The sequence below is a fragment of the Heterodontus francisci genome, chromosome X (genome assembly GCF_036365525.1).
Source record: "Heterodontus francisci isolate sHetFra1 chromosome X, sHetFra1.hap1, whole genome shotgun sequence".
NCBI classification, from domain to species: domain Eukaryota; kingdom Metazoa; phylum Chordata; class Chondrichthyes; order Heterodontiformes; family Heterodontidae; genus Heterodontus; species Heterodontus francisci.
Window position 1 is genome coordinate 9993463 of NC_090421.1, and position 16703 is coordinate 10010165.

At 40.9% G+C, this 16703-nt stretch overlaps 1 protein-coding gene across 8 annotated transcripts in view; it reads right to left on the bottom strand.

Annotated features, from left to right (window-relative positions):
• Positions 1 to 16703, bottom strand: part of LOC137358726 (sodium channel protein type 8 subunit alpha-like) — a 238476-nt gene that overhangs the window by 207846 nt on the left and 13927 nt on the right. For 3 of the 8 annotated variants that reach the window (XM_068024971.1, XM_068024973.1, XM_068024970.1), the window contains exons 2-4: positions 14755 to 14932; positions 12740 to 13073; positions 9087 to 9167 (exon numbers count right to left, since the gene is read on the bottom strand). In XM_068024971.1, the coding sequence (XP_067881072.1) occupies positions 9087 to 9167; positions 12740 to 13015 (357 nt within the window). In that variant the 5' untranslated portion in view covers positions 13016 to 13073; positions 14755 to 14932. Of the gene's footprint in view, positions 1 to 9086; positions 9168 to 12739; positions 13074 to 14754; positions 14933 to 16703 lie in introns of those variants that run through there. The other 5 variants (XM_068024981.1, XM_068024984.1, XM_068024972.1 and 2 more) reach the window with 3 other exon arrangements.

Sequence of the window (16703 nt, forward strand, 5' to 3'; positions counted from 1 at the left end):
TCTGGCATCTGTGATGCTGGGGACTTCAGGAGGAGGCCAAGATGGATCATCAACTCAGCACTTCTGGCTGAAGATTATTGCAAATGCTTCAGCCTTATCTTTCGCACTGATGTGCTGCGCTCCCCCATCATTGAGGATGGGGATATTTGTGGACCCACCTCCTCCAGTTAGTTGTTTAATTCTCCACCACCATTCACGGCTGGATGTGGCAGGACTGCAGAGCTTAGATCTGATCCATTGGTTATGCTGCTTAAGCAGTTTGGCACGCAGATAGTCCTGTGTTGTAGCTTCACCAGGTTGACACCTCATTTTGAGGTATGCCTGGTGCTGCTCCTGGCATGCCCTCCTGCACTCTTCATTGAACCAGGGTTGCTTTCCTGGCTTGATGGTAATGGTACAGTGGGGGATATGCCGGGCCATGAGGTTACAGATTGTGGTTGAGTACAATTCTGCTGCTGCTGATGGCCCACAGCGCCTCATGGATGCCCAGTTTTGCATTGCTGGATCTGTTCGAAATCTATCCCATTTAGCACGGTGGTAGTGCCACACAACACGATGGACGGTATCCTCAATGTGAAGGCGGGACTTTGTCTCCACAAGGACTGTGCGGTGGTCACTCCTACCAATACTGTCATGGACAGATGCATCTGCGGCAGGCAGATTGGTGATGACGAGGTCAAGTATTTTTCACTTCTTGTTGGTTCCCTCACCACCTGCCGCATACCCAGTCTCTTGCAATTTGTGTTATCCCTTGTTCTAGACCCCTCAACTACCAGAAATAGTCTGCTTCTATCTAACCTGTCTCATGCTTCCATATTGTTAAGCATCTATCAAATCACCCTATAATCTGCATTGTTCTAACAAAAAGAGTTCCCAATTTTTCTCGTCTGTCTTCGTATTTCTATTTCCTCATACCAGGTTCCATCCTGGCTAATCTATGCTCTAAAGTTTCAATATCCTTCCTATAGTGTGGAGCCTAAAGCCATAACCGGTACTCCAACGGAGGTATGATTCAAGCTTTACACAAGATCATCTTTACATCTTGGCTTTTATGTTCAATAACTTGTGATAAAACCTAGAATTAAGATTTTTTTTTTAAAAAGAGAAAAATCAATTTGAGCTGTTACCTTTAACATCCTATGCAGGTGTAACCTCAAATCCCTCTACTCTTCCACAGTATCAAGTCTAATTCCATTCAGAGTATGATTACTGCTTTTTTTTGGCAACAAAATACTTTGTCTTACACTTATTGACATTGAATTCCATCTGCCACTTTTTAGTTCATTCCCCCATCTTAACTTCCTTTGATCTTCCAATGAATTAAGTATACTTCCTATGTTGTCATGTAAAAAATTTGATACCACTCCCCCTCAGCTTATATCTAAATCATGAATATAGACAGTGAACAGAAGTGACTACAGAACTGAATCCTGTGGGACACCACTACCCACTTCCAAATTATCCTTAACTCCTCCTCTGTTTCTCTCTGTTCACCAACTTTTAATCCATTTTGATATTCTCCCCTAACCTATACCTCTTAATTGTCTCTTATAATCTCTTGTGTGGTACCTTATCAAAGGTTTCCCAAACTCCATGTACACTACATTCACTGCATTTCCCCAATCTGCCATGTCTTTTATCTCATCAAGGTTTGAGGTTTGTCAAGCACAATTTTCCCTTTTTGAAATCCATGCTGGCTACTACGAACGATTTTCTCTTCATCCAGATGTGGTAATATCATCCATTTAATTTCCCCTACCACAGATGTTAAGCTAAGTGGTCTGTGATTACCTGGATGAGCACTGTCTCCCTTTATAAAAAAGGGTATTACATTGGCTATTCTCCGACACACACCTTCGCTTAATACAGCTCTGAAATAGCATTTCTGAGAACTCAGTAACTTACTCCCTCATCTCCCCCAGGATTCAAGATGTATCCTGTTGGGCCCTGGGGCTTTGTTTCCCTTTAGCCTAACTAACGTAGCTAAAATATTCCTATTATCCATCACAATATTGCTCATCTCCCTCTCAACCACTTCAGGATTCACCTCCTCTCAGGCATCCTTCTCTTTATTAATGGCCGATTCAAAGTATTTATTATATATCTCTGCCATTTTCTGATCATCATCCGTAAATTGACAATCCTCTTCGCTCAGGGGTCCCACCTCACTTTCAACAATTCCCCTTTCGCTGATATACTTGTAGAATCCTTAACTGTTCTTTTTGATTTTTTTTTCAAGTTTTTCCTTATTTTCCCTCTTAACTTTCCTTCTCCTGCTCTTAACCTTTGTTCTTATTTTCTCAGTCTCCTTTAGTTATTTTTCATTATTGCACTTGTATTCCTTAAAGGCCCTCTTCTTCAATTTTAATTGATTTCTAACCTCCTATTTATCTTTGCCAACCTGTAACTACTAGTAATTTCTTTTTTAAAAAATAGAATATGTTTGCGATACCTTTGTATTTATTTTTTCTAAAACATTCCACTGTTGCTCTCTAATTCTGTCTGCACATTTCTCCTTTCACTTCACCGAGCTCACTTTTCATCTTTTTAAAATCTGGTAACCTGCCCATTAGAAACTGGTTGGAACTGCCCAAACTTAGTTTGCACAGGACCTGTAAGAAAAGAAAGAATTGTGATTGAGAGTAAAGAGACACTTTGGAGGAATTTCTTTTCACAAGACAGTTGAGCATGGGGTGCTTCGACATGAGCAGATGAGGCAAAAGTCAGTGCATGTTTCAAAGGAAGAATGGATAACCATTTGAAGCAGATAAATAAACAGAACTTGAGGAAGAACAGAGCAGTTGGATAACTCTATGTAGCATTTTTCTGTTCTGGCTCTTTAAGGACATAAAAATTAGGAGTAGAAGTATGCTTTTCAGCCCCTTAAGCTTCCTCAACCATTCAATATGATCATGACTAAATTTCTACCTCCACTCTGCACTCCCACCGTATCCCCATATCCCTTGATTTCCTCAGTGCCTAAAATCTATCAAACTCTGTCTTGAATCTACTGATTAACTGAGCATCCACAGCCCTCTGGGTTAGAGAATTCCAAAGATTCACAACCCTGAGAGCAGAAATTCCTCCTCATCTCAGTCCTAAATAGCCAGCCCCCAATTCTCAGTCAATAACCCCTACGCTAAACTCTCCAGCCAGGAGAAACTGCCTCTCAGCATCTACCTCTCAAGCCCTCTAAGGATTGTATACGTTCACCTCTTATTCTTCTAAACTCCAGAGAATAGAAGCCCATTCTACTCAATCTCTCCTTTAGAACAGACCTCTCATGCAAGAAAAAAAATTACCAGGGGCACAGATTTAGGGTGATTGATAGGGGATTAGCGGGGACATGAGGAAAAACTTTTTCACCCGAGGATAGTGGGTGTCTGGAATTCACTGCTCAGATTGGTGGTGGTGGCAGAAACCCTCAACTCATTTAAAAAGGTACCTGGACCTGCACCTGAAGTGCTGCAATCTGCAAGGCTACGGACCAAGTGCTGGAAGGTGGGATTAGATTGGGTGGCTAGTTTATTCAGCCAGCGCAGACACGATGGGCTGAATGGTCTTTTTCTGTGCCATAACATTTCTATGGTTCTAAATCAATCTAGTTAACCTTTGTTGCATTCTGCCTAAGGCAGGTATATCATTCCTTAGTTAAAGAGACCAACACTGAACACAGTCCTCCAGGTGTTTTCTCACTATAGCCCTATAAAATTGCAGCAAGACTTCCTTACTCTTATACTCTAACCCCCTTGCAATGCAGGCCAACATATCATTTGCCTTCCTAAATGCTTGCTGTACCTGCATGTTGACTTTGTGATTTCTGTACATGGACACCCAAATCTTTCCGACTACTGACATTTCCTAGTCTCCCAATATTCAAAAAAATATTCTGCTTTCCCATTCTTCCTACCCAAGTGGATAATTTCACATTTCCCTACATTATACTCCATCTGCCACCTTCTTGCCCGATCATTTTTTTTTATTCGTTCGGGGGATGTGGGCATCACTGGCTAGGCCAGTATTTATTGTCCATCCCTAATTGCCCTTGAGAAGGTGGTGGTGAGCCGCCTTCTTGAACTGCTGCAGTCCATGTGGTATAAGTACACTCACAGTGCTGTTAGGAAGGGAGTTCCAGGATTTTAATCCAGTGACAGTGAAGGAACAGCGATATAGTTCCAAGTCAGGATGGTGTGTGGCTTGGAGGGGAACTTGCAGATGGTGGTTTTCCCATCTACCACTTTCTAGGTGGTAGAGGTCATGGGTTTGGAAGGTGCTATCAAAGGAGCCTTGGTAAGTTGCTATCTATATCCCTTTACAACTTCTTTATGTCCTCCTCACAGCTTACATTCCCACCTAGCTGTCCATCATCAGCAAATTTGGACATGTTGCACTCAGTTCCCTCATCTAAGTCATTGGTATGGATTGCAGATAGCTGAGGCCCAAGCACTGACCCTTGTAACATTTCATTAATTACACCCTGCCATCCTGAAAATGACGTGTTTATTCCTACTCTCTGTTGTTTGTCCAGTAACCAATCTTCAACCTATGCTAATATATTACCATCAATCCCACAAGCCCGAATTTTGTGTAATAACCTGTTGTGTGGCACCTTATTGAAAGCCTTCTGAAAATACAAATATACTACATCCACAGGTACCCCATTATCTACCCTGTTGGTTAATCTCTCAAAAAAAATTGAATAAACCATCAAACATGATTTCCTTTTATAAAACTGTGTCTAATCATCTTGTGCTGTATACCTTTATGATTTGGTGTCAGTTTACAGCCATTATGGGGTTGGAATGGGCAACAGGGAGGGAAGGAGAAAGGGAGACAAAAGAGGCAGGTAAGGGGGGGGGATACAGAAGGGGCGGGTGGGCAGGCGAAAGGGGTAGGAGGGAGGAACAGAAGGGACAGGCGGGTGAGCAGGGAGATAGAAGAGGCAGGTAGGCAAAGAGGGGGGAGGGAACAGAAGGGGCAGACGAGGGGTGGGGGGGGGACAGGAGTGAGGGGGAGACAGAAGGGGCGGGCAAAGGGTGCGGAGGAGACAGGAGGGGCGGGCGGGCGAGGAGTAAGGGGGAGACAGGAGGGGCGAAAGAGGAGGGGAGGGGAGACAGGAGGGGCGGGCGATGAGTGAGCGGGAGACAGGAGGGACGGGCGAGGAGTGAGCGGGAGACAGGAGGGACGGGCGAGGATTGAGGGGGAGACAGGAGGGACGGGCGAGGAGTAAGTGGGAGACAGGAGGGGCGGGCGAGGAGGAGACAGGAGGAGCAGGCGAGGAGTGAGGGGGAGACAGGAGGAGCAGGCGAGGAGTGAATGGAAGACAGGAGGGGCAGGTGAGGAGTGAGGGGGAGACAGGAGGGGTGGGTGAGGAGGGGGAGACCAATAACCAAGGGGCATAGATTTAAGGTAAGGGGCAGGAGGTTTAGAGGGGATTTGAGGAAAAAATTTTCACCCAGAGGGTTGTTGGAATCTGGAACACACTGCCTGAAGGAGTGGTAGAGGCAGGAACCCTCACAACATTTAAGAAGTATTTAGATGAGCATTTGAAACGCCATAGCATACAAGGCTACGGGCCAAGTGCTGGAAAATGGCATTAGAATAGTTAGGTGCTTGATGGCCGGCATGGACACGATGGGCCGAAGGGCCTGTTTCTGTGCTGTATAACTCTACGACTCTATGTGATTGAAGTGGTGAGCAAGGGGTGGGGGGTTGGTGTGTACAGAAGAGACTAGCAAGATCGGAATGAAGGCATGGTGGAAGAAAGGAAGGCAAGCGCAAAGGAGGAAGGAAGGTTAGAGTGAGAAAGAAAGGCAGTATGGATGCGAAGAGAGGAGAACAAGAGGAAGGAGGGAGAGAAGGGGGAGGAGGAGAGGAAAGAAAAATGGGAGAGAAAGAGATCAGCAGAGATCATAGTCTCAGAATAAGGGGTAGGCCATTTAGGACTGAGATGAGGAGGCATTTCTTCATTCTGAGGGTAGCGAATCTTTGGAATTCTGTACCCCAGAGAGCTGTGGAAGCTCAATCATTGAGCATGTTCAAGACAGAAATCGATAGATAGCTGAATACTAATGACATCAAGGGATATGGGAATAGCGTGGGAAGTGGCGTTGAGGTAGATGATCAGCCATGATCTAATTGAATGGCGGAGCACGCTCGATGGGCTGAATGGCCTCCTCATGCTCCTATGTTCCCATAAGCAACATTTGGGGAGGGCAGATAAATCAAGCTGAGCTCAAACAACGACAGGCAGACAGTGTGCAAAATCAGCTGTCTGTCAGGCGGTCTGTTTTATGAGTGACCACCTTGAGCACAGGGGCAGTTTCTAGTTTACTGCACAGATGGCTCTGCATGTTTCCCCCCCATTTGTGTTGGCAAAGTGAAGCAATTGTTCAGAAATCATATTACCACCATTCCAGGCATGTACGGAGATAAAAAAATGAAACCCATTTTGAGTGCAATTTTGTAATTAACAATTGGGTCCTAATATATTCAGGGCTTCAATCTCCTAAACATTTTCAGGATTTTTAAAAATCATTTTCTGTTAGAATCCACTGGCCAGATTTGGTCTAACTCACAGCAAAAGGGTTCCAAAAATATTAGGTAAAAGTAACTACCTCTTGTTATTGTACTTCGCTAGAACATCTCATTAAATACTTTCAGTCACAAATACAATAAAATATTAATGGGAACAAACAGGATTACTTAACTGAAGGCTGCATGTCTATACATTTAAATGATTGTCAAAAAAGCTGACCTTTGCCAGCTTAGATGATCTCAAAATGTATGAAAACTGAAATTCAGCAATTTTACATTTCACACGTGATGTTGTATTAAATAAACAAGTTGCATCATCAGAAAACAAAATGAAATGACCATCCTATTACAAGAGTGAAAGCTGAACACCTCCTGCCCAAAGATTGCTTTTGAAGATTAATGTACACGAGCAGGGCTAAGTGGCAAATGTTCTGCCAGCAAACTTGCCAGTCATTTTTCTGTATCTGCCTTGGGTCAATACCAAGGCTGATCAGGATTCTGCTGGTAAAGGACTAGAATTTATTTAGTGCCAGATCAAATCTCTGTGATATGGCATGTGAAGCACTTCAAACTGAGCTCCTTTGAAATGCTGTGTCTCTCGCTCTGTAGGGTCATGTGGCAATCACTCTTCACACAGCAAGATCTCATGAGTAGCAATGGAACAAGCAGTTGACTGTTTTTGGTGGTGTTCTTTGAGGGAGGAACGTTGGCCAAAACAGTGAGAACATCCACTTGGACAGCCAGTATACTGTGTCACTATAGGAGGCAGATAGCCTGTGGCTGCTTGCTTTCATTGTAGACCAGCTTTAATAGTACTATGTAAACTTTACATTCTGCTCACCATCAGAAATCCATTGTGCACTGTAAACAACATCCACAGGAAGCAGCAGAATATGAAAAGGCCTCATAAGTCATGAATGGCATTATTGCAGGCCTTGCCCTTCATTTGTATAGTCTCACTATCCAACTGTTTTCCATTGTATTCTGTCTATAGCCAAGGTAAAAAAAAATGCAACCACACTGGATGTACTCAAGCTCATCTATACCATAGTTCAGGTTTCTAAATCTGACAGATATAATTTTTGTTAACAGTTTAACACTTCTGTTTATGGACATATGACAACAAGACAAATTTGAACTGAGTTTCCACCAGCTTAATACACCACAAAGCACATTTTCCTTCCCCCCCACGCTATAATGACAATCACACAACATACTCTCAATATGTCCTGCACCACAACACTAAAACAAATGGCACTTCCTTTAAATCTCTCCTGCTGGCACATTGAGTTCATGCAGCAAATAGCTAAGCCATACTGACCAGGAAGGTCCCACCATTCAATTTCCAGTATGTCCTGAGTTAGCTGATCTCAACCAGATAGTATTAGGGCTGCTGCAACTGACTTTAGTGCCTCTAGGTTAGGGAAAGAAAATGTCACAACCCAACAACCCTGCTGGAAATGCATGCATATGAATGCTACGAGTCTCCCGAATAGTTAAAGGGCTTGCCAACACTCACAACTTAGGAGGAACAAGTCACAATCAGACTCTCACTCAGATAATAATGCCATTGGGAGACCAGGTTTATCATATGAATGGATATTCTTACAATACTATACACATATATAATAAACATTTAATATCTTTCTTCAAGGTTCTTTTCCCTAGAGATGTGCAAACCACCATTACACAGTCAGAGCTGGGCCCATCCCAGTAGTTTCCTCAACTGTGTAGGTTGCCTTGTGGAGTCAACGTGACAGGAGATGTGCTGCTGTCTGCATAGGTCATGTGTTTAGATGGAAGCAAGCACTACACTGGACCTATAAGGATCTTATTTAAATATAGGAATTTTATCAAGAAGTAGCAGAATGGCTGTTTTTGTTGAAAGAAAGTCAGTTTTACTGTGACTTTTGTTGGTGGCCTTGAGGAGGAAACAGGAAGTAAAGGTGGATTTAGAGAAGGATCTGGACAATCTTAAGGATGCTGTAGTTAGGGCAGGTTCAGAGAAAGAAATGGATTGCCTCAGGAAGAGAAGCAGCACGAGGGTAATATCAGGAAGGAATGCAATGGCGACAGAGAGAAATGGCTAGGCTCAGAAAAAATAACAGTGACCAAGCAGCCTCAGAAAGGGAAATGAACAGCTTCAAGGAGGTAAGCAAAAGTGATGGCAACTTCAGAAAGGGATGCAGCAGCCTTAGAACAAAAAAAAAAGGATTGTCTTGAGGATGGAAGTAACAGTCAGGATAACTCATACAAGCAAACAACCTAGAGAGGGAAATTGTGGGCAGGGGAGCACGAGAGTCTCAAGAAGTGGAAAAAGAGGTCAGGGTGCATAACAGATTGTATTCCTGGTCCGAATGCTGCCATTATAAAAGAGTGGAAATCTTATTTTTACTCTACATTTGTGCTGGTCTCAAGCCTGTACAATTTATTTACTAATGTAATTGTGACTGTAATTTCCACATCATACATGCAAACTAAGCCAAATAAATCAAGAACAAAAATCAAAGAATAGTCTACAGACTCTGTCCAACATATATAAAACTTACCTGGCTGCTATATAAAAATATATCCTTTGAATATGACCTATCTTCCTTCTTTGGCGCAAAGAAATTCATGGATCTGGCAACCTGACAAGGAAAATGTTTAACCCTCCATCATAAAGAGATTTATATTTAACACATTGAATAAGTCTATTCATCAAATTCAATAGAAATATTTCTGCCTGAGATTATGGGATCATTTTCTGGCAGTATATAATTGGAAAAGGGTGAACACCCTGCATATTTTCTGATGTGTACAGTTCCCCACCACCAGCAAGTACTCCGAAAATTAAGTAAATCTATTAAGGCCTCCTGCTGATCTCTGGAAGACATCTGTAAGCCAACTGGGTCTTTTACATCACCCCTCTTTGCACCAACTTGTATGCTGCAAAATTTCTGATTGAAGGCAGTCTAAGAAAAGAATGCATTCTGTGCTCATCAAGGCGAGGGATGCTCATGTTAGAGAATGGAATATTTTCCCATTTCAGGTACCCAGCACAGTATCAAGCAGTCCCAGGTCAGGTACTTCATCATAAGGTTATGGACTAAAGCTCCCTCTATGCTACTGCAACACTGCCCCTCAGCCCCAACTACAGAAGAGCACCTCCGACTGCATCAATTGTGACATTTTCCAAATTTAAAAAAGCAGCCAACTGTGGCAATCTTGTGTTGTGGGTCCATACTCATTAAAAACTGGATTGAGATTGTCCGCATTCATTTCAAGAGCAATTCAGCTCAAACCGCAGGTTTACTTTTTAAAAAAACTGTATACTTGCACAATGGATATCACACAGCTAGAGTGTCACTTTATTGAGACAGCACTGCAGTATGTACGAAGTTCTGGGGAAAACCAAGGGCCAGAGCTTTTCTTGGTGGTGGTGAAGGGTTTTTTTTGGTCTCATTTCTACCAGAGTAGTACACAATATAAAAGAACATTACTCAGTAGCAAGTCTCCTGAGCCCTATTAGTGGCTCGCTACATTTAATGTTTTGCACCACGGGTAAATAAAAATATCAAATGAAAATTATATTATTGCAGGCTGTTCTCAGGATCTCGAGATCCGTATTCTAGGATCTGGGCAAATACTTATCTCCCACATCTTCCTTCCCTTCTATAAATCTACAACCTTTTGAAATCCAAGTTTACTCAAGTTCTACTTACTTACTGATTTACCCCAATTTCTTTTCAGCTTTGGCAGTGCCCTGCACCACAGGCCTTGGCCTTTCACCCACAGCGAGCAGAATTTACCAAGTGGTACTCCCCATTCATGTCACTAGAGTGAAACCTCACTTTGACATTAGAGGAGGAATTCTACATAAAATATCACCTTCATCAGACCAGTAGATTTAAGGTAAATGAGAACAAGGAAGGAATGTGTGACACTAGTGAGTGCACATATATCTCTCTTTATGATATTTACGATGATCTGTCACTTCAGATGAATGTGGTTCATTAAACTGCATGGAAGAAAAAAACAGATTGACCGTTTCTTAATCAAGTGGATTTTTGATGCCGTTTGATTTATGACTCAAGTAACACGGGAGCACTGACTTGCCGCAGCATGATACACACTCCCCCAGTAAAAAATTACAAACATACATGTCATTGGGCAAATAAGGCATGACAACTGGAAAAATAGGCATCTTTCCAGCCTCCTCACCTCAGCAAACAAAATATTCATTCTCTACAACCTCCATCTTGGGCGTCTCAGAACTATGGTCAATCTATTCACTTGGCCTTGTTTACCAAACCCATGGTGACTGGAAACCAAGCTGAGGAATTGCCAAATTGGGACGATTTCGTACAGCAGGCCCATGCTCACTCAGAACCAGGTTGAGACTGCCCAAATGCATTTCAATCTGTACCCTTGCAGCCCACAGTGCCTTTCACACCATCATTCTGGACTAGATTTGAACCCAGGTGCAAGCGTAAAATTACTACAGAATCTCTTGTTGCGACAGATAATGCTTTGTGTTAAATAAAGTTTGCTGACTGAGGCTTGTCCAGCTCCACTCAATCCACTGAAAACAGGATTCAAAGCTTTGCTTACCATGTATTAATTTTACTCCTTCCATCTTAGTTTTCTACTTGCACTTGCAGTGCCACAGTGTTCTTTGAAAAATTACACTTTGTTGGAAAACAAAGTGGAGACAACTTCACAAAAGCATTAACTCCTATTTCATACAGAATAAATCTCAGATCCTCACAATCTTGCTCCCACACCTGATTTCCTCTCAAGTCCTAGCCACAGGCATAACACATGAACATCCTAATAGGAAAACATTCATATTGAAAAAGAAATGTGTTCAATTGATGCACTCTTAATTGTAAAATCTAGCTGTGTTTTTGCCCAATCAACTTAATATCACTTCATGGAGGTAAACATTACAAGAAAATAAGGTTATCAGGTCGCAAAGGTCTCATAAACTTGACATTGTATGAAGAAACCTTTTATAAAAGAGTTGTCAGTCTGTCAACTTAAGCTTTTCAAATCCTATCAATTCAAAAGGACAAACACGGCAGTTGTATTATAATGAAAAAAATGTGGCGCTTTTTACAAGGTAGAAGAGAATTTGCCATTCTAATGGCACCAAGTCACTGGCAATTTCATGTAGATCAGCTGGGAGGGAGGAGTTGGGCATGGGGGAAAGCAACAATAATTGTTGCCCATTTTTGATTTCCCACGTAATGTCACAAATTAGGGTCAACACTAATTCAAAGTGGGTTTTAACATTTTTTGAAATATTTTTATGGGCAGAATAAACTAAACTAGAGTCTTGTCCCGCATAGCTCTAATTATTAGTTTAGAAATATACTTTTTCTTTAAAAAAAACCCAATCCTTCATTTCCATCCTGCAGTGCATGTTAGAGCCCATCATCATTGCTGGGGTAAACTATGATTTGAGGGACAAAATATGTTATTTTTACTACCAGTAAACATAAAAACATGGGCCATATCACCCAGTGGAAAATAGCCTAAGAGAACCAGATGTGGTAAAGCCTAGCATCCTACTTAACACGAAGGAACACCCTGTTTTGATTGGTGCATCTATGTCTTGGTCTATTGATGGCTGGAATATCCATGTGTTGATGTAGTGGTGAGTTCATGTGTTGAAGGCTCATCCACTTTTCAGTCACTAAACTCTTTACAATGAACATCCATCTTAACCCTTTTCTAATATGTGCAAGCCACATTGGGAACATTACATGACTGCCAATATAAATCAGATAAACACTCAATTTAAAAACCAGAAAAAGGATATGCTTTGAAATTGTGAATTTGTAATTATTACCTAATTGATAACTGAAAACAAAACAAGTATGTGGCCATTGCAAGCCAGCTATGATGGCACTCAGGGAAGTGTACAAAGCTCTTTTGAATGGAAGTTGGTTACAGGTCAAGGCTGAGACTGCAACATTACCACACAAGGGAAATATGATCCAATTTTTCTAAGGTATCAATCATAACGCTAAAATTTAGATTTAAACTTAAAACCTAAGGCCCATTTCCCCCAAGACAATTATTGTTATGTGACTGTTAGCTTTTTGCAAGTGGAAAACACCAAACTATTCTTGCAACTGCACTTCTGGTACTTCAACCTGATCTTACAGCTTTCCCCCTGTAAAAAGAGCTAGTAACTGTTGTCCAAGGCACTCACTTTCTGATTTATATAAAAAGGGTCCAAGTCCTCCAATGGTTCAGCAATGCATTTAGAAGGGGGGTCGCCATAGATAAATGGCAAACTTCTGCCCGCTTCAAGGTCGCTGTTTGGTTTAGGCTTATTTTGATCATCATCATCTCGGTGGCTGCTGTCTTGCTTGGGGGGCTTTTTTTTCTTCTCCTCAGCAATCCGCTGCTCAATGATAGCCAAAGACTCGCGGGTGAAAAGGCGGAAACTGTCAGGGCCTGGCGGTGCAAGCATGTGCGCTGCCATCTTTTCATCCTGCAACAATGTCTTCAATTATGTAGCCTCCAGGATGGGACAGTTCTGTCTGAATAGAAATTCAACAAATAAAATTTCAAAATATATTGTAAAAAAAGTTACAGATAATAAACTAATGAGAATCAACATTTAGAGTTGAGGCTCACCATTAAATGCTTCCTTCATCTAACAATGAGAAAAACTGATTTTCTTTTATATAGCACATTATTAGGTCTTTCAGAAATGCCCCAAAATGCTCATATCCAAGTGATTATTTTGAAATGCAGTGAAATGTGGGTGAAATTTTAAAATATTCAAAACTATTTTTAGAATTTGACCAATTGTTCTTCTATATAGTACAAACATAATAGCATAACACGCACACTGGCACAGTAAATGTTCCAACACAACAGCAAAACGGAGTGGGCAGGAGTCCAGTAATGTTCCAATCATACTTGTTTCCATAAGTTACTAAATTTGTACAGCCACCATTATAATGCATTAATAGGCCCTGAAAACACGGCAAAATCATTTTATTCTTTACCTAAACAAAATCTTGTCATTCTTAAAGGTCTCCTTAATGGGTGTGCTCAATTGACATCTAAAAATCTGCGTAGTAAAATGTTGTTGTTGCTCCAAACTTAGTTTTGTAATATTCTGGTTCTTTACAAGTGTAAATATTTGAGCACAGTTAATTTTCAAATAAACCTCAACCATAACTTAGATTCCAGAGTCCCACTTCAAAACAGCAAGTAATCTCAAGTGGGTTTCATAATCTCAGTTTTTTTTAGGGCTGGGCCCAGTCGACTGAAAAGATGCACAAGAGACAAAATATTGCTGGAATAGGGATAGTTTTGTTTTCAGAAAAGCAAATTATTGTAAATTATTGTATTGAAATTCAAGATCCTATTTAGATAGTGTATACACTCTCCAACTACTGCAGTGCAAAGGTAACAGTAGTTTCCTATGTTACATTATGACAGCTCAAACTGGGATATGTGCTTATCATCAGTTGAAATTTCTCACCAGAGGCAATGATGTTGATGCATTCCAGACTTCTTCCATATTTAATTTTGCTTTGTAAATACGCTATTTTTGTTGCAGTTTCAATCATTCCATAACATATTTAAGAGAAAAACTCAATTTAGATCTAGATTGTTAGTTTCAATCCAAACTATCACTGTACATTGGTGATTAAAAACTCAAATATTGATCTAATTATTTGTCCGTTTGACTCCTTGTGATATCAAAACAAGATGTGATGTGTAATTTTACAGACCAATTAAACAGTTCTGCGATACATTATATCCTGCCTAAACATGGAATTGAAATACAAAGTTGGTACTCTATTTGTAAAATCCATATTCTTTCTTAGACCAAAAGCCAAGATAAGTAACACTCATTCAAAAGGAAGTACACATTCGAGGCTACTAAATTTTCACTCATGCCAATTCAGGTACAAGAACAAAGTTGACAGACTCGACTAGTGAATGGTACCTTAACTCACGCCAATAAATTAAACATTTCACCCACTATACAAACAAGCACCAGATCTATCATTATTACAACACATGTTCATAACAAGCACCCTGCTCTCCCTGCGATGTCCGATCTCCCTGCTCCTTAGGATATAACACTGTCCACCCGCTTTCAATTTGCCTTTTCACCTCAGTTCCAACAACTGGAAACATTTAGGCTAAAATCAGTCAGAATACAGTTGCAAGATTTTTGATTGTTATCCATGAGCCTACCTTCTGATTTTTGTCTTATTTCATGTTAAGACACTGGACATTCCTTTGCAAATCCTTTTCAGATCAATAAAGCATCAATTCCGGGTTATTTCTTTATCCCAATGACTATTTCAGCTACATCAGCAGGAAGGCAATCAATAATGAATGGGAATCACGTGTCCAGAATGGAGGCTGCAAGCTGAAATTTAAAATGCAGTTTTTAATCGCTCAAATGATAAAATATTAACGTTAAAACGCAGCAGGAAAAGCCTAAAAACCAAAGCCTGGTATTATAAATATAACAGTGTTAATTTGTTGTTATGTAAAGTTACAAGGGTAATGGGATACATTCCGAAAAGATGGAAGATACCCGATTCGTTCTCAATCAAAATAACCATACAGAATGCCTGGTACAGTACACGTACTTAACAGAAAGATTTGCGTTGTTGCTATGTGCCTTATTTAGCAACACCGTTCCTTATGCCACATCTGATCGTCTATTTCGCTGTGCAGATCAAATTGTTTAATTTCAAGAGCAAAATGTGGTTATCGCCTTGCAGTGGGTCTATTTACACAATTAGATACCTTTATCAATATATAAAAAATAAAGATGCACTATATATAGTGCAAAACCACACCCAAATAGAATCCTGCAAGCAAACCATTTATACAGGTGGACTCGATTAGGGCGGATGCCATGTTATTGAGAGGGTCGGTTGGAGTAGAAGCACAAAACTTAGCGAACGATCCACATTTTAAGAGTCAATCGTGTTCGTTGCGCCCAAACATCTGTCATTGACCAAAGTGTAGCGTCCTCTTAAAACGCTTATTTTTTTTTAAAGTCTGTTTTAAAGGCAGGAAAATATGTTATGAATATGGTTATGCTGTAAAACACGTGATCACTATATTATAAAGGGAGAGCACTGACATTCAGCCCACGTGAATTGGGCACCAGTAATAAGAGCCTGGAGATTTTAGATTGTTTAATAGGGATACGCAGACGATATGGAAATATGGAGATTTACTTCTTTGGAACATGGCATGCTGCATATTTTAGGGGCAGGCGAAAAAAGGCTGAGATGGGATTAGGCCAAAACTCAACACCGCAAGTAGGTCTGGCTACCCAAAGGGGATTTCAGGGGCCAACGTGTGTAACAGATTCGGAAATACCAAAATAACGGGGGGGGGGCGGGGGAGTCGCTTTATATATTACACTTAAAAATAAATTAATTTCAGGGGAAAGACCACACAAACAACGGATAACCGTATACAACATCTTCACCTACCAGCACTTTACCTCGGCACGCAGGCAAACGCAGCTCTTTGGGGGGAGGGGGGACGGGGGAATAGCACATGGGCCTCGTTAATCCCCATTTCTAAACTATTAGACAAGAATGCAAGACTTTATTTTACTTTTCATATTGATCAAGAAATATATTTTAAAAAGAGACCGAGACTATGAACTGCAATGACAGCTTTAACAATGTATTGCTGCAAATAACTCCTTGCAAATTTCTGGATGCATTATATTTTTATTCTAGACTATAGGTAGGCTGACAAAACACCTTCTGTGAGACATTTTACTTGTTATCTGCAGCTGGTAGTTTGCATCCAGGATGATTATTTCCTAGGCCCTTGTTTCTTCAAAAAAAGAAATAATTCGAAACCAACATCTTGAGTTATCAATACATGCATTCAAAAATAAATTCCACAAATTAGGAATCCCTCCATCACACCACCTGGATTCAACCCCACATTCTTAAGTCTCTGCAACACACCTACCTAACAATATGACCACTTAACGCCTGCAACTGGTTCTCAATACGTCCAAACCATACAAAAACCACATTTTTTTCCCAAATCACAGATCGTGTAGCTCTCGTTTGTTCGCAACGTTTTCCGATTAGCGGCAACCTCGCCTCACAGTAATCGAGTGTATACGGGGAGTGCAATATGTGTGAATAATTAAT